This window comes from Mustela lutreola, chromosome 16, assembly GCF_030435805.1.
Source record: "Mustela lutreola isolate mMusLut2 chromosome 16, mMusLut2.pri, whole genome shotgun sequence".
NCBI lineage: Eukaryota > Metazoa > Chordata > Mammalia > Carnivora > Mustelidae > Mustela > Mustela lutreola.
In genome coordinates, this window is record NC_081305.1 from 46,489,935 (window position 1) to 46,507,669 (window position 17,735).

The 17,735-nt window shown below is 53.4% G+C and overlaps 1 protein-coding gene, 1 long non-coding RNA gene and 1 pseudogene across 4 annotated transcripts; 1 reads left to right on the plus strand and 2 right to left on the minus strand.

The window, feature by feature from the left end:
• Positions 1-1,868: 1,868 nt before the first annotated feature.
• Positions 1,869-12,119, plus strand: LOC131817493 (cytochrome P450 2S1). Of its 3 annotated transcripts, none has more exons than XM_059150898.1 (9): positions 1,875-2,357; positions 3,518-3,683; positions 5,554-5,703; positions 6,051-6,211; positions 6,315-6,494; positions 7,360-7,501; positions 8,790-8,977; positions 10,597-10,738; positions 10,902-12,119. In XM_059150898.1, the coding sequence occupies exons 1-9, from the start codon at positions 2,187-2,189 to the stop codon at positions 11,324-11,326; spliced, it is 1,725 nt and encodes a 574-aa protein (XP_059006881.1). In that variant the 5' UTR covers positions 1,875-2,186; the 3' UTR covers positions 11,327-12,119. The 3 variants fall into 3 exon arrangements, with proteins under 3 accessions (XP_059006882.1, XP_059006881.1, XP_059006883.1); XM_059150900.1 differs by having other exon boundaries at positions 1,878-2,357; positions 10,831-11,153; XM_059150899.1 differs by lacking the exon at positions 5,554-5,703 and having other exon boundaries at positions 1,869-2,357.
• LOC131817498 (uncharacterized) lies at positions 7,460-12,126 on the minus strand. Its single transcript, XR_009348533.1, has 3 exons — positions 11,989-12,126; positions 8,464-8,590; positions 7,460-7,592 (listed from the first exon to the last, which is right to left on the minus strand). It is a non-coding gene; the product is annotated as an uncharacterized LOC131817498 (long non-coding RNA).
• A 3,850-nt stretch (positions 12,127-15,976) lies between these two features.
• Positions 15,977-17,158, minus strand: LOC131817496 (glyceraldehyde-3-phosphate dehydrogenase-like; annotated as a pseudogene).
• Positions 17,159-17,735: the final 577 nt, after the last annotated feature.

Consider the following 17,735-nt stretch of genomic DNA (forward strand, 5'->3'; position numbering starts at 1 on the left):
TTTCTTCATCACTTGCTCTCCAGTTCACATGCTGTCCAGTCATCCACAATTCATTCACCAGAGGGTAGAAAAAAGATGTCTTTAAATGCAGAGAGAAGGGACGCCCGGGTGGCTCAGTCGGAACTTCGGCTCAGTTCATGATCCCAGCGTCCTGGGATCGAGTCCCACTTTGGGCTCCTTGCTTAGTGGGGAGCCTGCTTCCTCCTCTGCCTGCTGCCCCCTCCCCCACACTCGTGCACACTCACTCTTGCTTGCTCGCTCTCTCTCTCTGACAAATAAATAAATAAAATCTTGAAAAAATAATAAATGCAAAGAGAAACCTAATCTGGGAGGGGGCAGGCAGTGATCAGTGCCAGAGACAAGGAGGGGAGGTTTGACTGAGAAGGGGCATGGGGCGGTTTCTGGAAAGATGGTATGCAGTTGTTGAAATGCATCTTTTTTTTTTTTTTTTTTAGATTTTATTTATTTATTTGATAGGGAGAGACACAGCAAGAGAGGGAACACAAGCAGGGGGAGTGGGAGAGGGAGAAGCAGGCTTCCCGCAGAGCACGGAGCCCGATGTGGGGCTCGATCCCAGGACCCTGGGATCATGACCTGAGCTGAAGGCAGATGCTTAATGACTGAGCCACCCAGGCGCTCCTGCATCTTAAATGTGCCCAAGATGTGTGCATTTCACCGTGTGTAATGGGTGGGGGAAATGCCCTGTAAGTAAATACTGAACTCCAGCAAATGATGGATGTTGTTGTGTTTAGAAGTGAAATGTCCTGGTTTCTGCAAATGTCTAAGATGCATCCAAAATAATAATAAGACGGATGGATGGATGTGGCATGATGAAAGGTATGCAACATAGCAAGGATAGTAACATGGTATTGGTGGCATCTGGGGGGGGGGTTAAAATACAGGTGTCTACTGTATGTTTGAAAGTTTTCATGATAAAATGTTTAAGGAAAGTACAAAGGAAACTGAGTAACTATTCTGCTGAAAACTCCCGCACCTGCTTCCTTTTGCAAGAAATAGATGCTGATTGCTTTCCAGGTCACTGCATACCTCCCCGCTGACTTCATCTCTATTCAATCTTCTGATGCATCAAAAACTTATTGAGCACCTACTGTGTGCCAGGCACTGCTCTAGACAATGGGGTTACAGCTTTGAAAGGAAAAGCATGGACCTGACATTGTAACTGTCTTCCTCAAGGAGCTCATTGCCCTGGCAAACCTTTCAACAACTTGAAATTATCTTAATTTATTACTTCATTTGCATGTCAGTATGAGCTCTGGGAAGGCAGGGCCCCTTCTCTCTTACTCAGACCTGTGTCTCCAGGTCTAGACAGTCTTGTTTATAGTCAGACTTCAATAACAATTAGTTGAGAGAATATTAGCTAACATATAGCTAATATTAGCTAACATAACATCGTTATCTGTGCACCTGGCCCCGTTTGAAGTTGTTTGCCCATGAACCCATTAATCCTGAAAACAATCCCCTTTTTACAAGAGTTAACGGGCACCCAGAAGCTAGGCCGTGAACTCAAGCAGTCTGGCTTCAGACATCATGTTCCCAACCACTATAGGAAACTGCTAAGTGAAGGAATGATTCAATTAATCATTTCCCGTGGCCTGAGTTCAAATCCCAGCTCTGCCGCCTGTTAGCTGCCTGGCCTGGAACCAACCGATTTATCTTCCCGAACTTCAGATTTAACCTCGTGGTGAAGACGAAGGATGCTGGAGGAAACGGGCTCCAAGACGCGCACACGCACTTGGGAAATCACACCCGGACAACCTGGAGCAGGGAGGTGGGAGCTGGGGAGGGCGGCGTGGGGTCACCGTTCCAGGCACCGGGTGTGGCCTCCTGGAGGCAAAGTCGCTGGCTTCCAGTTTCCTCCAGTGTGCCCACGCCCTACCTGGGGCGCCGGGAGCTGTCTCCGCCCCCGCCCCCCCCCCCAACCTGGCTGACCTGGCAGACAGCCTCGCAAGAGCCGGTACCCACAGCCGGCAGCCGGCAGCCGCGGTGGTCTCGAAGAAAGAAATCCGGCGACGGGGGAGAGAATCCCGCCTGTCTTTATCAGGCGAGGCTCAGTGCCCCGCCCCTCTCCGCCAGATTTCGCCCCGAAGGAGCCGCCTGGCTCCCGCCCCCGACCCGCCCGCCGCTTGGAGCGTCTGGGAACCGGCCGGAGGAGCCGACCTGCCGCGATGGAGACGCCCGGCACCTGGGCGCTGCTGCTGGTGCTGCTGCTGCTGGTGCTGCTTACGCTGGCGCTGCCCCGAACCCGAGGCCACCTGCCCCCCGGGCCCACGCCACTGCCGCTGCTGGGGAACCTCCTGCAGCTCCGGCCCGGGGCGCTGTACCCGGGGCTCTTGCGGGTGAGCGTCCGCGGGGACGCCCGGGCTGGGGCAGGGGAGCCAGGGCCAGGAGAGGGGGGTGCGCAAGGAGAGACAGCGGAGCACCAAGGGCAGAGAGGCCCTGGGGTGTCCTAGAGGAGGCAGGCCAAGGGTGAAAGGGCAGAGGGGCTGGGGGGTTCTGGGGTGGGGCAGTAGCAGGGTTCCAGAGCTGAGAAGGTCTAGTGCGGAGGTGGCGGGGGGGTGCTGGGGAGAAAGGACCTTGGTGTGCTGAACCCCGGCTAGAAGAGGCAGAGACGTCTGCCCGCGGAATCCTGGAGAGGATGAGAGCAGGGGAAGAGGAGGCAGGATCCAGTGGCAGGAGTCCCGGCGAGGGAGTGGCAGTGGCGGGGGCCACAGAATCCTGGGAAGGTGATAGAAGCAGGGAAGTCAAGCCAGAGGCAGGAGCCCTTTTGCGACTGGGATGCTGGCAGGTTTATCCCTGGGGAAGAGGCAGCTGGGGAGGGGCAGAGAAGAAAGGGGGGAGGGGTCGCTGGCAGGAGTGGGGAGGCTTGGCTGGAGGGTTCCAGATCTGTGTCTGCTGAGAATCCCGGTTGTGGAGCGCTGAGCTAGGAGGGAGGTGGAAGTCCCTGTGGCGGCAGGGAAGGAGGACAGGAAGGAAGACTGAGGACGTTCTAACCTTTGGGGCAAGGAGGAGGAAGAGGCCAGAGGTTCTCTGTCAAAAGGAGTCTGAGGGACTTCAGAACACGGGAAGGGGGACGGGAGTCTTGGGGAAAAATGGGGCACGTGCCCTACTGGGCACCTCAGCCAGAACTTGAGGGTTTAGCTAAATGATAGAAGAGTGGCTAGTTTGGGGGTGGGGCAGGAGCCAAGGAATGGGGAGAAGCCAGAGTCTCAACTGCCCAATTTTGCTGCTGTGTTTCTGAGTCAGGGGAGAGGGGTGGTTCTGGGTTGTCCCAGGGTCCACACTTGGGGCTCTGTAGGAGGCAAGGGGTTGGGAACTCTATGGGGAGGGGAACTGGGAGCCTGGTACAAAAAGAGAACTGAAATAGCCCCCAAGGGGCAGGGGAAGGGGTTCCTCTTAGGAGCCTCACCCAGTGACAGGGCCATGATGGAGACACCTCCACCGAAAGAGGCCACAGCTTGCCCCATGGCGCCCAACCCTTTTCCCTCCCTGCCCCCAGCTGAGTAAGAAGTATGGACCCGTGTTCACCGTGTACCTGGGACCCTGGCGGCGTGTGGTGGTCCTGGTGGGGCACAAGGCCGTGCAGGAAGCCCTGGAAGGTCAGGCTGAGGCGTTCAGTGGGCGGGGCATGTTGGCGACCCTGGACGGGACCTTTGACGGCCACGGTGAGTCATGAGCAGAGCTGGGGACTGTGGGTTCCCTCGATCAGAGGCTCAGAGCCTGCCACCATTTACCGTGTGACTTTTGAGCATAGCTTGGTGTTTCTGAGCCCATTTTCCTCATCCATCTCCCATCAAATGGGGTGCTAATAGTGCTTATTACATAGGTCATCCTGAGGATTGAATGTGGCCTGGGTGAGATGTTGCAGGGTTCTTACTGCTCCAGGTGAAGCCCCCAGGACTGGGAGGGACCAGGAGAGTGTTCTAGGCACTGGGACCACTTAATGTGTAGAAACTAGTTTCTGCTAAGCCTGAAAGTAGAAGGCTGGTGTTGGGGATGCTGTCAGGACACCGCCGTGACCCTGAGCTTGTTGGCCAGTACGGAGAAGGACCTGTCGCCAGGCTAGGATGGGGAAGGCAGAGGGGTCAGGGCCAGGCTGTGGGAAGCCCTGAACTGCGGGGACCAGAGGAGTTGTCTGACCGAGCCTGTTTGGTGGGAGATGTCCAGGAAGTCTTGAAAGACTGGTTGCCTGGGTGCCAACTCCTAGGATGAACAGGAAGGGTGTTCCAGGCAGAAGAGTAAAAAAAAAAAAAAAAAAAAAAAAAAAAAAAAAGCATGGAGGGGAGAGAAGAAGCATTCATTCATTCAGTTGACAAATTTTTATCATGCCTGGCCCCGTAGTTATTACTGTGGACACAGAGGTGACCAAGACAGATGTGGTGTCCTGTCATCCTACATGTAGAAGAGGTGGGCATGTCACGGGACTGGAGGGAGGGAATAGAATTCTAAAATAAGAGGTATAGCTCTAAGATCAGGACACAGGAGAACTGTACTGGCCCAGGTCGGGGGAGGAGAGAGAGACTGGAAGAAATCAAGGAAGGCTTCTTGGAGGAGATGACAACTGCAGTGAGATATGAGGATGAATGCAGTTAGTTCAGTGAGGATGGAGAGGTGAGTGATCCAGGCAGAGGGAACAGAGGGGGCAGAGGCCCTTGAGGGGGGATCCTGACACCACTGAGGAAGTGAGAGAAAACCAATGCAATTGTAGCAGGATGAGAAACAAAGCTGGAGAAGTGGGTCACACAGGGCCTGAGTCACACCAGAGTGCTCAGCTTTGGGATTTTCTGGAGGCTATAGATGGAAGCAGGGAAGATATAAGTCAGAGCTAGAAGGATCCTTGGGTAACTGTGCAGGAGCCCAGGCTGGGGACTGTGCTGTTCTGGGGCTGGGGAAGTGGGGAAGGGCTCTGGCTAGGAGCAGGGCAGGGTTGGCGGAGTACGCAGAACAGTGGACTGAGACAGGAACAGGAGAGGTGCTGAGGCCAGTTTGGGACACAGTGGGAGGGTGGGTTGGGGACACCCTGGAGGAGACTTCCGGGAGGCCCCTAGGGGCTGGCATTATACATATGAGACCTTGAGCTCAGAGAAGCAACGTTTTGTCCAGAGCAGACCCTTAGCTAAAGGAGGAAATTGTCAGTTCCATTCCCCTCTCTCCTGGTTCAGCTTCCAAATGACATGGGGAAGGGAACCCAATAGCGCTCGTAAATGTTGGGAAGGAGAGAGGGAGGGAGAGAGGAGGGCGGGAAGGAAGAAAAGAAAGAAGGGAGAGAGGGAGCGAGGGAGGAAGAAGTCTTCACTCCTCCTGGTTCCTCACGAACCCAGGGAGCCTGGATAATCCCAGTGACCAGCTTCTCAGGAGAATGTCACCCTCTGCCCCAAGGTTAGACATTTATGGAGCACCTACTGAGTCCTTAACCCTGGGCTAGGCTGGAATGGACTCAGGACAGGGCCTGCAGCACCTCAGTGGGAGGGAGGGAGCAGTCCTGGGGAATGGGAAGAAGGGCCGGTCCCTCCTTGAGTCTAGCCTTCTGCACAGGGGTGTTCTTTTCTAATGGGGAGCGGTGGCGGCAGCTGCGGAGATGTACCATGCTGGCCCTGCGGGACCTGGGCATGGGGAAGAGAGAAGGCGAGGAGCTGATTCAGGCGGAGGCCCAGTGTCTGGTGGAGGCATTCCAGGGCATGGAAGGTCAGCAGGGTGGGGTGAGCCTGGGGGCCCCTGCAACATGCCTGAGTGGTGGTGGGGGGAGGTCCAGGGCTGGGCTGAGGGCTCTGTTCACTGCCACCTCTGACTCCTCCTCCACCTTCCGGCTCTGTCCTCTTCTCTCCCCATCTATCTTTTGCCAAGTCTTTCCCAGTCTGTCTCTCTTTCCATGTCTGTTTCTCTGTCTCTCCCTTCTCTCTATCCGTCTGTCTCTTTCCTGTCTGTTTCTCTATCTTTCTTTCCCCATCTGTCTCTCTCGATGCCTGTCTCCTTCTGGTAGAGGCTGGCCTCCTCTCCAGCACAACCCTCCCCAACTACCCTCTCCCCCACAGGACGGCCATTTGACCCCTCCCTACTGCTGGCTCAGGCCACTTCCAACATCATCTGCTCCCTCACCTTCGGCCTCCGCTTCCCCTACGAGGACGAGGACTTCCAGGCCCTGGTCCGGGCAGCTGGTGGCACCGTGCTGGGGGTCAGCTCCCGGTGGGGCCAGGTAAGTGGGTGGGACCCCTCTCCAGCCACCTTTTCCCCCGGAGCACCCCTCCACGCTGGTGCAAGGCCAGGCCCCGTGGGAACAGCTGCCCTTCCCCCTGCAGACCTATGAGATGTTCTCCCGGCTCCTGAAGCGCCTGCCGGGCCCCCACACACAGCTCCTGGGCCACCTGAGCGTCCTGGCCACCTTCGCCGTCCAGCAGGTGCAGCGACACAAGGAGAGCCTGGACAGCTCAGCCCCACCATGCGATGTGGTGGATGCATTCTTGCTAAAGATGGCAAAGGTAGGGGAAGGTCAGGGTCAGGGGCACCTCCTGAACGGGGCTGGTGGCCTGGCCAGCCCCTACTGAGGTATAGCTGGAAATCTATCTGCTGTATAGATGGTCTCCAGAACTTTTCTCATCTTCTCAAACTGAAACTCTGACTTGTTAAACAACAGCTCCCTGGGCCTGCTCCCCAGCCCCTAGCAACCACCTTTCCATCTCTGAATTTTCTTATGCTTGGGACCCCACAGAAATGGAATCCCACAGTATTTACCCCTTTTGCAACTGGCTTATTTCACTTGGTGTGTTGTCCTGGAGGGCCATCTGTGTCATAGCCCGTGACGGCATCTCCTTCCTTTTTAAGGCTGAATCCTTATTCCCCTGCATGGATAGACCACATTTGGCTTATCTATTCATCAGTGGACTCTTGGGGTGCCTACCCCGTCTGGCTGTTGCGAATAGCACTGCTGGGAACGTGGGTGTACGATACCCCTAAGAGACCTTGCTTCTCGCTTGTTGGGGTATGCGCCCAGAAAGGGAATTGCTAAATCATATAGTAATTCTATTTTAATTTTTTTAAGGGACCTGATACCATTCCCCATAGCAGCTGCGCCCTATGACTGCCCCACTGATGGTGAGAGGGTCCCCACTTCTCCACATCCTAACCACATGTCATTCTGTTTGTTTTTTTAGAGCAGCCACACTCTTTCATTTTCAAACACAGCACAACCAAAAAGAACTAATATCAAGAGTCCACTTCCCCACTTGCCTAAACATTTATACAAACCCCCCTGACAAAGCTTGAACTTGCTGGCGTGGCTCTGCTGGGCCTCTCTTATTGCCCACAGCCTGAGTTCTCTGAGCCCCTCTGCCTGGTTTCTCCCAGGAGCAGCATGACCCAAGCACAGAACTGACTGACAAGAACTTGCTGATGACAGTCATTTATCTGCTGTTCGCTGGGACGGTCACGGTCAGCACCACGGTCCGCTATACCCTCTTGCTTCTACTGAAGTACCCTCGGGTCCAAGGTAGGAGGCTTCTGCGCCAGCCAGCCCTGGGGCCGGAAGTGAGGGCTCCAGAGGAAGAACATTCAGGAAAACGGACAGCCTGAGCCGGCGCCTAGAAGTGAAAATGAGCCTGGCATCAGGGGTGCCTGAAGGGCGAGAAGCTGGGGAGGCTGCCAGAGGCAGTGAGAGGTGCAGTGAAGTGAGAAATGGGGCAGGAGACCTCTCAGGGCCTTGTCGCCTTGGTGGTACCTTGTATGCCTAATCCTGAGCAATAGGGAGCCATGGAAGGATGCTGAGCAGGGGAGGGCAGGGTCAAATTAGCATTTTAGAAAAATCCTTGGGGCTGAAAGAGGTAAGGTGTGCAAGAGGATGCCAGGAGGACAGGACAGGGACCTGGGCAGGAGAGGACAGTCCTAGGCCAAGCTGTTGGGAGGGAAGAGGGGCCGGGTGGGCAAGTAGAACATGACCTAGGAGGCCCAGGGGACTGGGGGATGGGAGGACCATGGGACTACCCTGAGATGAAGACAGAAGGAATGAGGAACTATTTCAGGAGAGACACTGAGGCAAGTATGGGACAAGTGTGAGGAGCCTGGGGCCACCTGCCAGGAGACATCCAGGAGGCCACAAGACACCTAATTCAGGACTGGAGATAAAAAGCAAACTGGGGTCCTTGCTCTTGGGGTCCTGAGTTCAAGCAGCATGTTGGGTGTAAAGAGTTTTCTTAAAGGTGGGAGGCACCTGGCTGGCTCCGTGGGTAGAGCAGGTGACTCCTGATCTCAGGGTTGTGACTTTGAGCCCCACATTGGGTGTAGAGATTACTTTAAAAAAAAAAAAAAAATGCTGGGGTCATCAGGGCCCAGGCAGGACATGAAGCTGGGATAGTATGGGAGGGTACCTGGCCCAGACGTGAGCTCCAGGGAAACCCAGGATTTGGGGGTCAGGCAGCTGCAGTAAAGGCTGTCAAGCCAGTGGGGTGGGCTGACCTGGAAGATGGGGCTTCGGGTCTGGTGGCCTCCAGGGAATGGAGTCTGCTCTGACTTCAGCTCTCTGGGCCTCAGTTTCCTCATCTGGGCGATTGGGACGCATAATGGTACCCACCTCACAGGATTGCTGTGGGAGTTAAGGAGAGACCCTGTGCTCAGCACACACAGGATGTTAGGGACCTAGTTTCAATGAAGCCTGCGGGCCTCCTCCTCCCTACCGGCCAGCCTCCCCCCACCCGCTGCCACTGTAAGATGGGGATTCCCAGGGTAGAGTCACAGGGCCCAACCCCACCTCTGACCTCCTGTCCCCCTCTTCCTGAGTGCAGAGCGTGTGCGGGAGGAGCTGATCCGGGAGCTGGGGGCCAGCCACGCACCAGGCCTCCGGGACCAAGCCCGCCTCCCCTATACCGATGCCGTTTTGCACGAGGCGCAGCGGCTGCTGGCTCTGGTGCCCATGGGAGTGCCCCGCGCCCTCACAAGGACAACCTGCTTCCGAGGGTACACCCTGCCCCAGGTGGGCCTGCCCCTCGGCCACACCCCATGTCCGTCTCTGCTGCTGCCTCTCTGTGACTGTGTGTCTGATTATTCTGATTATTGGTCTCCATGTCTCCTCAATGACCATGTTCCTCTTCTCTGCAACTCTGTCCCTCTGTCTTTCTGAGTGCCTTTCTCCCGCTTTTGACTGTCTCTGGGCCTCAGTTTCCCCCATCCCCATCAGCGGATAGCCTACTTCTACCTCCTTCCAAGGTGGCTGGGACAGTCACATGCCAGGGGTGACAGGTGACAGACAGGGAAGCAATTTGAGAACTGAGGGCGGAAGGAGTCTCACAATGAAATGAGCCTCTCCCCTCCTTCTCTCTCGCCTCCCCACCCTCCCTCTACCTGAGCAGCTTCTGCCATCCCTTAGAGAGCAACTCATCACCAGCACCACTAGGGGGCGATGTCCGCTAGGAAACCCCAGGAGCCTTCCCGCTCCCTCCTTGAGAGTGTAGCAGTTAGGATCCTGTCCTGGTGTTTTCTCACTGGGACCTGGAGCAAATCACTTCAGCCCATGAATCTGCCCCTACCCCTCTTCTAAATCAGGAACAGTAATAGTATTAACTTGAGATCTCAAGGAACATGCGGGATAATGCTTGCAAAACACCAGCTCCACTCTTGGTGCCAGGACCTAGGGGTTCCCCCAGGTGCTCCGTTCCTGGAAGCGGCAGCCACAGCTAACCCAGTGACTATGGCCACTCTTAATCATGATTACGGAACCCCAGACATCAATGACTGAGCATTTGCTCTCCGCCAGGGATTATTCTAAATGCTTCATGGACTTAGTACCTTGTTGAATCTTTGGAGCAACCCTACACCATTATCATGCCCATTTTACAAATGAGGAAACGCCTTGAAGGCTGAGAAGACTTGCCAGGATCACCCAGCCTACAGTTGTAGTGGCAGAATTTACACCCAGGGCGTCTGCTCTAGTCATAGCAGTCTGCCTTGTTTTAACAGCCGTAGTAGCACGACCCTGTCTTCTCCTGGAGCCCCCCTCCCCTTCCCGGCTCAGCCCCACTAGCCATAGTCCCTGGCAAATGAGGTCCCTCTCCCTCACATCTCCTCCATTGCACAACCCTGGGATCCTAGTCACTCGGGGACCTGCGCTGGGGAGCCCTCACGGACAGCCGTCACCTACCCGCCCTTGGCTTTACCTCTGGAAGAGTCCAGTGGGAAAGAGCTGGACCCAGGCCAGGTGGCTTAGGACAGCCACAGATGAATCACAACACAATTTTAAAACACAGTATAAAAAGAACTAGCTCTCCCATGTCTAGATGCTACGCTGGGCAAGTTGCGTAAGTTCGGGGGACCTCGGTTTTCCCGCCTTTCAAATGGAAATCATGTTAGAAATTACTTTGTAGACTTGTTAAAAAGATTTAGTGAGTTTAAGTGTATGTTTGAGTGTGCGTGTGAGAGAGAGCACAAGGTGCACGTAGCTGTTGTGTAAGAGAGAGAGTATATATGAGATACTTAAGAACGTGCCTGGCCGGTAATAAGCCCTTGAAATATTCTCCCCTTGTGCTTTGGGCACTAGAGAATCCTCAAACCTGGGTGGGGAAGGTTATTTGTAATTTGATGATTGCTTCCCCGCAGGGCACTGAGGTCTTCCCCCTTCTTGGCTCTGTCCTGCATGATCCTGAAGTCTTTGAACAGCCAGAGGAATTCAACCCAGACCGATTCCTCGATGCAGATGGACGGTTCCAGAAGCAGGAGGCATTCTTGCCCTTCTCCTTGGGTATGTGCTGGGCTGGTCCCTGCTCCCCTGTCGGTTCCCCATGCCTGGGTGTGAGGAGGGCTGACACAATCCCATCTCCCCGTTCCCTCCAGGTAAGCGTGTCTGCCTTGGGGAGGGCCTGGCGCGGGCGGAGCTCTTCCTCCTTTTCACCACCCTCCTGCAGGCCTTCTCCCTGGACAGCCCATGCCCACCGGGGGCCCTGAGCCTCCAGCCAGCTGTCAGCGGCCTTTTCAACATCCCCCCAGCCTTCCAGCTGCAAGTCCGGCCCCACTAACCTCCCAGCACTGTATGGACCAGATGAGGAGGGAGAGAGCTGTGGGAAGTGGGGGCCTCCTCATGCTGGTGGGCGTGAACATGGTTGTGTCTCCAGAGCCACAAGTCTACACCCCAGGCAGACACACACATACACCTATAGGTGTTCTAGAGTCTGCCACGTGGGTACTCAGCCTACAAATACTCAGGACTCCGCTTGCTCGCTCGGCCCAGGTGGCTACTGAGACACGCAGCCACAAGGGCCACGAGGGCCACAGGGCAACTCTGCCACACAGGCTTTCTATAGACATAGATTTAGTTCGTCTGGAATCATGATCACCGTCCCAGGTAACACACCCTCTCGTCCAAACACAGCCCCCCTGGGTTCACAGCCCAGGTGCAGGGTTCAGCCCCTCCCCTCACAAGGCACCAAAACAGCCATGGTGTTCAGGGCCCACAAGCCCTCTTCACCCCGCCTCCTGGCAATTCTGGGAGCCTGGTACAGAGGTGAACATCCCCCTTCCTGGATCATGTCCGTGCACAGAGAGACTGTCCCTGTCTTCAGCTCCAACATGCCCTCTCTCGTGCACGCATGCCATGATCCAGGCACGTGACCATCGCCATCCACATGCCCCCAACCACTGAACCACACAGCCAGCACACATATGACACCAGACACACCATTACCGGGAAGGGGGGAGGGCACAGCCCCAGCTTCTTCCAGGCCTTCTGCTCTCAAAGACACCCCTTTCCAAGCACCTTGATCCTCAAATCCTCCCAAATATAACTACACACTCAGCGTGCATTTGCGCACATAGCCCTGGGAAACAAGTAAACTTGGACACCCGCACACACACACACACACACACAAGACCCTCCAATCAGAGAAACACCTCCCCCTCCCGCTTATGTAACTTTGTTAAAGGCGTCCCCAACCTGACCCCCCCACACACACACAGTACCCTGGCCCACCTCCCGTCCCCAAGTCCCAGTTAGACCTGGTGGAAGTGGCTAGATGACCAAGGAGGGGCCAGATTCCAGCTCCTTGTGTTGGGCCAGAGGCCAGCTCTGACGTCCTTGTGACTTGAAGGTCCCCATTTTGCAATAAAAGTTCATTTCTGGCCCCCGGTCTGGCCCATGGCAGGGTCTGGTGTGCCTGTGACAGTGTCTGTCATTGTGAGTAAGGGGTGAGGATGGGGGGGTCCGCCCCTCCCTCGAGGCTGGGCGGGAGCTAAAAAACAGGGCCCCCCGCCCTGGCTGTTGACATCAGTTACCAGATGTGGAGGTGGGGGGAGGGGGGTCTGTCTTGGGCCTTACTTCTCGTGAGGCTGATCTGGAGAAGGGGGTGTGGGCAGGGAGAAGGCAGCTGGTAGGTAGTCAGCAGAGCTGGGGGTTTAGGGTGTGCTGAGGGGGCGGGGGTTTGCAGCTAGGGAAAGCCTGCAGGTGATGCTCCTGATCCAGGCCCTGGGAACTCCCCCAGTCTGAAAGCTCTGCCTCTTCCATAGGCTCTTTTCCTCCTGCCTTCCCTCCACAAGGCAAGCAGACACACTTTTTTATTTGTTAATTACCGAGTAAGGAAGTTTTCAAGTGCACAAAAGTAGAGAGCGAAGTCCCATGCCATCCCCTGTCCTCATTCAATAGCCATCAACATTCTGCTAGTTTTATTTCTAACACTCTCTTAGAACTGTTCTGTTTTTGTTTTATTGTTTTTTTAAGATTTTATTTATTAATTTATCTGACAGAGAGAGAGACAGCCAGAGAGGGAACACAAGCAGGGGGAGTGGGAGAGGGAGAAGCAGGCTTTCCACTGATCCCAGAACCCTGGGATTATGACCTGACCCCAAGGCAGATGCTTAACAAGTGAGCCACCCAGGTGCCCCATTATTTTATTTTTTTTAAGATTTTTTTTTTTTTTTAGCTTTTATTTTTAAGTTAACTTTACACCTAACATGGGGATCAAACTCAAAACCCCAAGATCAAGGGCCACAGGCTCCACAGACTGAGCCAGCCAGGTACCCCTGTTATTAATGTTATTTATTTATTTATTTAAAAGATTTTTATTTATTTATTTATTTGACAGAGCGAGAGAGAGAGAGAGAGAGAGAGAGAGAGAGACAGTGAGAGAGGGAATACAAGCAGGGGGAGTGGGAGAGAGAGAGGAGCAGCCAGCCCAGTGTGGGACTCAATCCCAGGACCCTGGCATCATGACCTGAGCTGAAGGTAGACACTTAAGGACTGAGCCACCCAGGTGCCCCCCACCGTTATTATTTTAAAGCAAATCCCAGGGGCACCTCAGTGGTTGAGTCCGTTAAGGGTCGACTCTCAGTTTGGGGTCAGGTTATGATCTCAGGGACGTGAGATAGAGCCCCCCACATCGGACTCCAAGGTCAGCCGGGAGTCTGCTTGTCCCACTCCCTCTTTCTCTCCCCCCACTCAGGGGCTCTCTAAAAATAAATAATTTTTTTTTAAACACCAAATTCCAGAAAATCATTGAATATGCCTTTCTAATAGTGAAGGACATTTCCCCCAGGCCCCAACATCTTCTGACAGTTTTCCAGCAAGCTTGAGGGAATGAAACAGGGATACCGCGTGGTGCAGCCCCTGGGCTCTCCCACGGGCAGTCTGACCCACCACTGAGCACGCTGCCATCCCCCTGTCCATCCAGCACTGTCTAGGTGTTTTAAAGTGAACGGCAGACGTTGGTTCATCTTCCCTGGGTATTTCAGCAAAGCATTTGTCATTAGCTGCAAGTTTCCTTGTTTATTTATTTTTAAAGATTTTATTTATTTATTTGACACAGAGAGACAGAGATCACAAGTAGGCAGGGGGGGGGGATGCAGGCTCCCCACTGAGCAGAGAGCCCGATGTGGGGCTCGATCCCAGGACCCTGAGATCATGACCTGAGCCGAAGGCAGAGGCTTAACCCACTGAGCCACCCAGGTGCCCGAGTTTCCTTGTTTAAAGTTTTTCACGCGGGGCCCCTGGCTGGCTCAGTCGGTGGAGGGTAAGACTCTTGATCTTGGGGTTGTGAGTTGGAGCCCCATGCTGGCCGTAGAGATTGCTATTAATCAATCAATTAATTTATTTATTGAAATTCACACGGAGGGAAGTCTGGAACGAGAAATACCATCAGACTCCCTCAGGGAGGGATGGACCGTGTGCTGCATTGGTATGAAAGCTGGCATTGAGTCAGGATCGTTTCAGTAGCAAGGAAAAGAAAAACCTAAACTCAGGAGGGCTTCATAGGAATTTTGGAACCCAAAAGGAAAATGTAGAATGAGTGTGGTCTTCAGTTCTGTGTGTGTGCACTAAGATGCATGTAACTATCATTTTAACCATACCTAAGTGTGTAAGCCATGGCGTTAAACACACGAATCTGTGTGACCATCACCATTTTCCTCAAAGATGGTTATTATCCCCCCAAAAAGACTCTTCACTTATTAAGCAGTAATTCCCCCTCTCAATTTTTTAAAAATTTTTATTTTTATTTTTTTTAAGATTTTATTTATTTATTCATCAGAGAGTGAGAGAAGCAGAAGCAGAGGGAGAAGCAGACTCCCCACTGAGCAGGGAGCCCGGTGAGGGGCTCGATCCCAGGACCTAGGATCATGACCTGAGCCAAAGGCAGACTCTCAGCAGACTGAGCCACACAGACGCCCCTCAATTTTTTTAAAAAAGATTTTATTTATTTATTTGACAGAGAGAGAGAGAGATCACAAGTAGGCAGAGTGGGGGGAGTAAGCTCCCTGCTGAGCAGTCCGATATGGGGCTCCATCCTAGGACCCTGAGATCATGACCCGAGTCAAAGGCAGAGGCTTAATCTGTTGAGCCACCCAGGCCCCCCCTCAGATTTTTTTTAAAAGGTTTATTTAGGGACGCCTGGGTGGCTCAGTTGGTTGGACGACTGCCTTCGGCTCAGGTCATGATCCCGGAGTCTCGGGATCGAGTCCCACATCAGGCTCCCAGCTCCATGGGGAGTCTGCTTCGCTCTCTGACCTTCTCCTCGCTCATGCTCTCTCTCACTGTCTCTCTCTCAAATAAATAAATAAAATCTTAATAAATAAATAAATAAATAAAATAAAAGGTTTATTTATTTGAGGGGCTCCTGGGCAGCTCAGGTCATGATCCCGGTGTCCTAGAATCAAGCCCCACATCAGGCTCCTTGCTCAGCAGAGAGCCTGCTTCTCCCTTTTCCTCTGCCTGCTGCCCCTGCTGGTTCTCTCTTTCTCTGTCAAATAAATAAATAAAATACTTTTTAAAAGATTTTATTTATTTGACAGAGAGAGAAAGATCATAGGTAGGCAGAGAGGCCGGCAGAGAGAAAGAGGAGAGCAGTTTCTCTGCCAAGCAGAGAGCCCGATGAGGGGCTTGATCCTAGGACCCTGAGATCATGACCTGAGCCGAAGGCAGAGGCTTGACCCACTGAACCACCCAGGCGCCCCATTAAATAAAATATTTTTAAAAATATTTTTAAAGATTTTATTTATTTGATAGACAGAGATGACAAGCAGGCAGAGAGGCAGGCAGAGAGAGAGAGGGGAGCAGGTTCTCTGCCAAGCAGAGAGCCCAATGCGGGGCTCGATCCCAGAACCCTGAGATCATGACCTGAGCCAAAGGCAGAGGCTTTAACCCACTGAGCCACCCAGGTACCCCAAATAAAATATTTTTTAAGAAAGATTTATTTATTTGAGAGAGAGCACAAGAGCATGGGATGGGTGGGGCAGGGGGAGAGGGAGAGAACTCTCTGGCAGTCCCATCACCATGTCCCCAGTGGATCCTGAGACCATGACCCGAGCCTAGATCAAAAGTGGGACGTTTAAGGGACTGAGCCACCCAGGCGCCACTCCCCCTTTCAATTTTTTTTTTTTTTTTTTTTTTTTTGCTGGGTACAGTATACTTTATTGATGGTACATGACAAGGTAGGGCTCCCCAAGCCCCTTCCCTTCTTCAGGGGGTTTGTGATAGAAACAGTGGAGGTTGAGAGATTCTCAGTGTTTTAGGGGATAAGTTGCGGCAGGGATTCCCCAGCAGCTGAAGGCCTCTTTCTTCCTTTTGTTCTGGCTGGGGCTGGTGATTCAGGGGGCTCTTATTCCTTGGAGGCCATGTGGACCATAAGGTCCACCACCCGGTTGCTGTAGCCAAATTCATTGTCATACCAGGAAATGAGCTTGACAAAGTGGTCATTGAGAGCAATGCCTGCCCCAGCATCGAAGGTAGAGGAGTGGGTGTCACTGTTGAAGTCACAGGAGACAACCTGATCCTCAGTATACCCCAGGATGCCCTTAAGGGGGCCCTCTGATGCCTGCTTCACCACCTTCTTGATGTCATCATATTTGGCAGCTTTCTCCAGGCGGCAGGTCAGATCCAAAACAGATACGTTGGGGGTGGGGACACGGAAGGCCATGCCAGTGAGCTTCCCATTCAGCTCAGGGATGACCTTGCCTACTGCCTTGGCCGCACCAGTGGAAGCAGGGATGATGTTCTGGGCAGCCCCTCAGCCGTCACGCCACAGCTTCCCAGAGGGGCCGTCCACAGTCTTCTGGGTGGCAGTGATGGCATGGACGGTGGTCATGAGTCCCTCCACAATGCCGAAGTTGTCATGGATGACCTTGGCCAGAGGAGCCAAGCAGTTGGTGGTACAGGAGGCATTGCTGACAATCTTGAGGGAGTTGTCATACTTCTCATGGTTCACAGCCATCACGAACATGGGGGCATCAGCAGAAGGAGCAGAGATGATGACCCTCTTGGCCCCGCCCTTCAAGTGAGCCCCAGCCTTCTCCATGGTGGTGAAGACCCCAGTGGACTCCACAACATACTCAGCACCAGCATCGCCCCATTTGATGTTGGCAGGATCTCGCTCCTGGAAGATGGAGATGGACTTCCCATTGATGACAAGCTTCCCGTTCTTAGCCTTGACTGTGCCGTGGAATTTACCATGGGTAGAATCATACTGGAACATGTAGACCATGTAGTTGAGATCAATGAAAGGGTCATTGATGGCGACAATATCCACTTTACCAGAGTTAAAAGCAGCCCTGGTGACCAGGCGCCCAATACAGCCAAATCCATTCACTCTGACCTTCACCATCGTGTCTAGGGCACGCGGCTGGCACTGCACCTGAAGATGCGGCTGTCTGTCGAACGGGGAAGAGCAGAGAGCCCCCCTTTCAATTTTTTAAAAGGCCCAATGAACACGTGTTTCACCCCACTCACTATTACCGAATCTGTGGTCTCCATATTCACGTTTCCCTAACAATCTTAAAAGTATACTTGGTAGTTGGGTTTGTTCTAACAAGGAGCCCAAAATTCACCACAGGATGCTTTCCCGTGAACTTCTCGGGTCTTTGAAATCTGTAGCCATTCCTCAACTTGTGTACACCACTTGTTTCTTAAGAAACTAGGTCACTTTGCCCTGTACAAATTTTCACATCCTGGCTTTGGCTGACACCATCTCTGTGGTGCCATTCAAGATGTCTTTCCATTCCAGGAATACCCCGTAAAGTGAGAATTAGGGACACCTGGGTGGCTCTGCCATTTAATCGTGTGCCTTCAGCTCAGGTCATGATCCTGGGGACCTGGAATCGAGTTCCACATGGGGCTCCTTGCTCAGCCGGAAGCCTGCTTCTCCCTCTGCCTGCAGCTCCCCCTGCTTTGCTCTCTCTTTCTCTCTCTCTGATAAATAAATAAATAAATAAAATCTTTAGAAAAGAAATAATAAAGTGGGAATTAGATCAGATTCGGACTC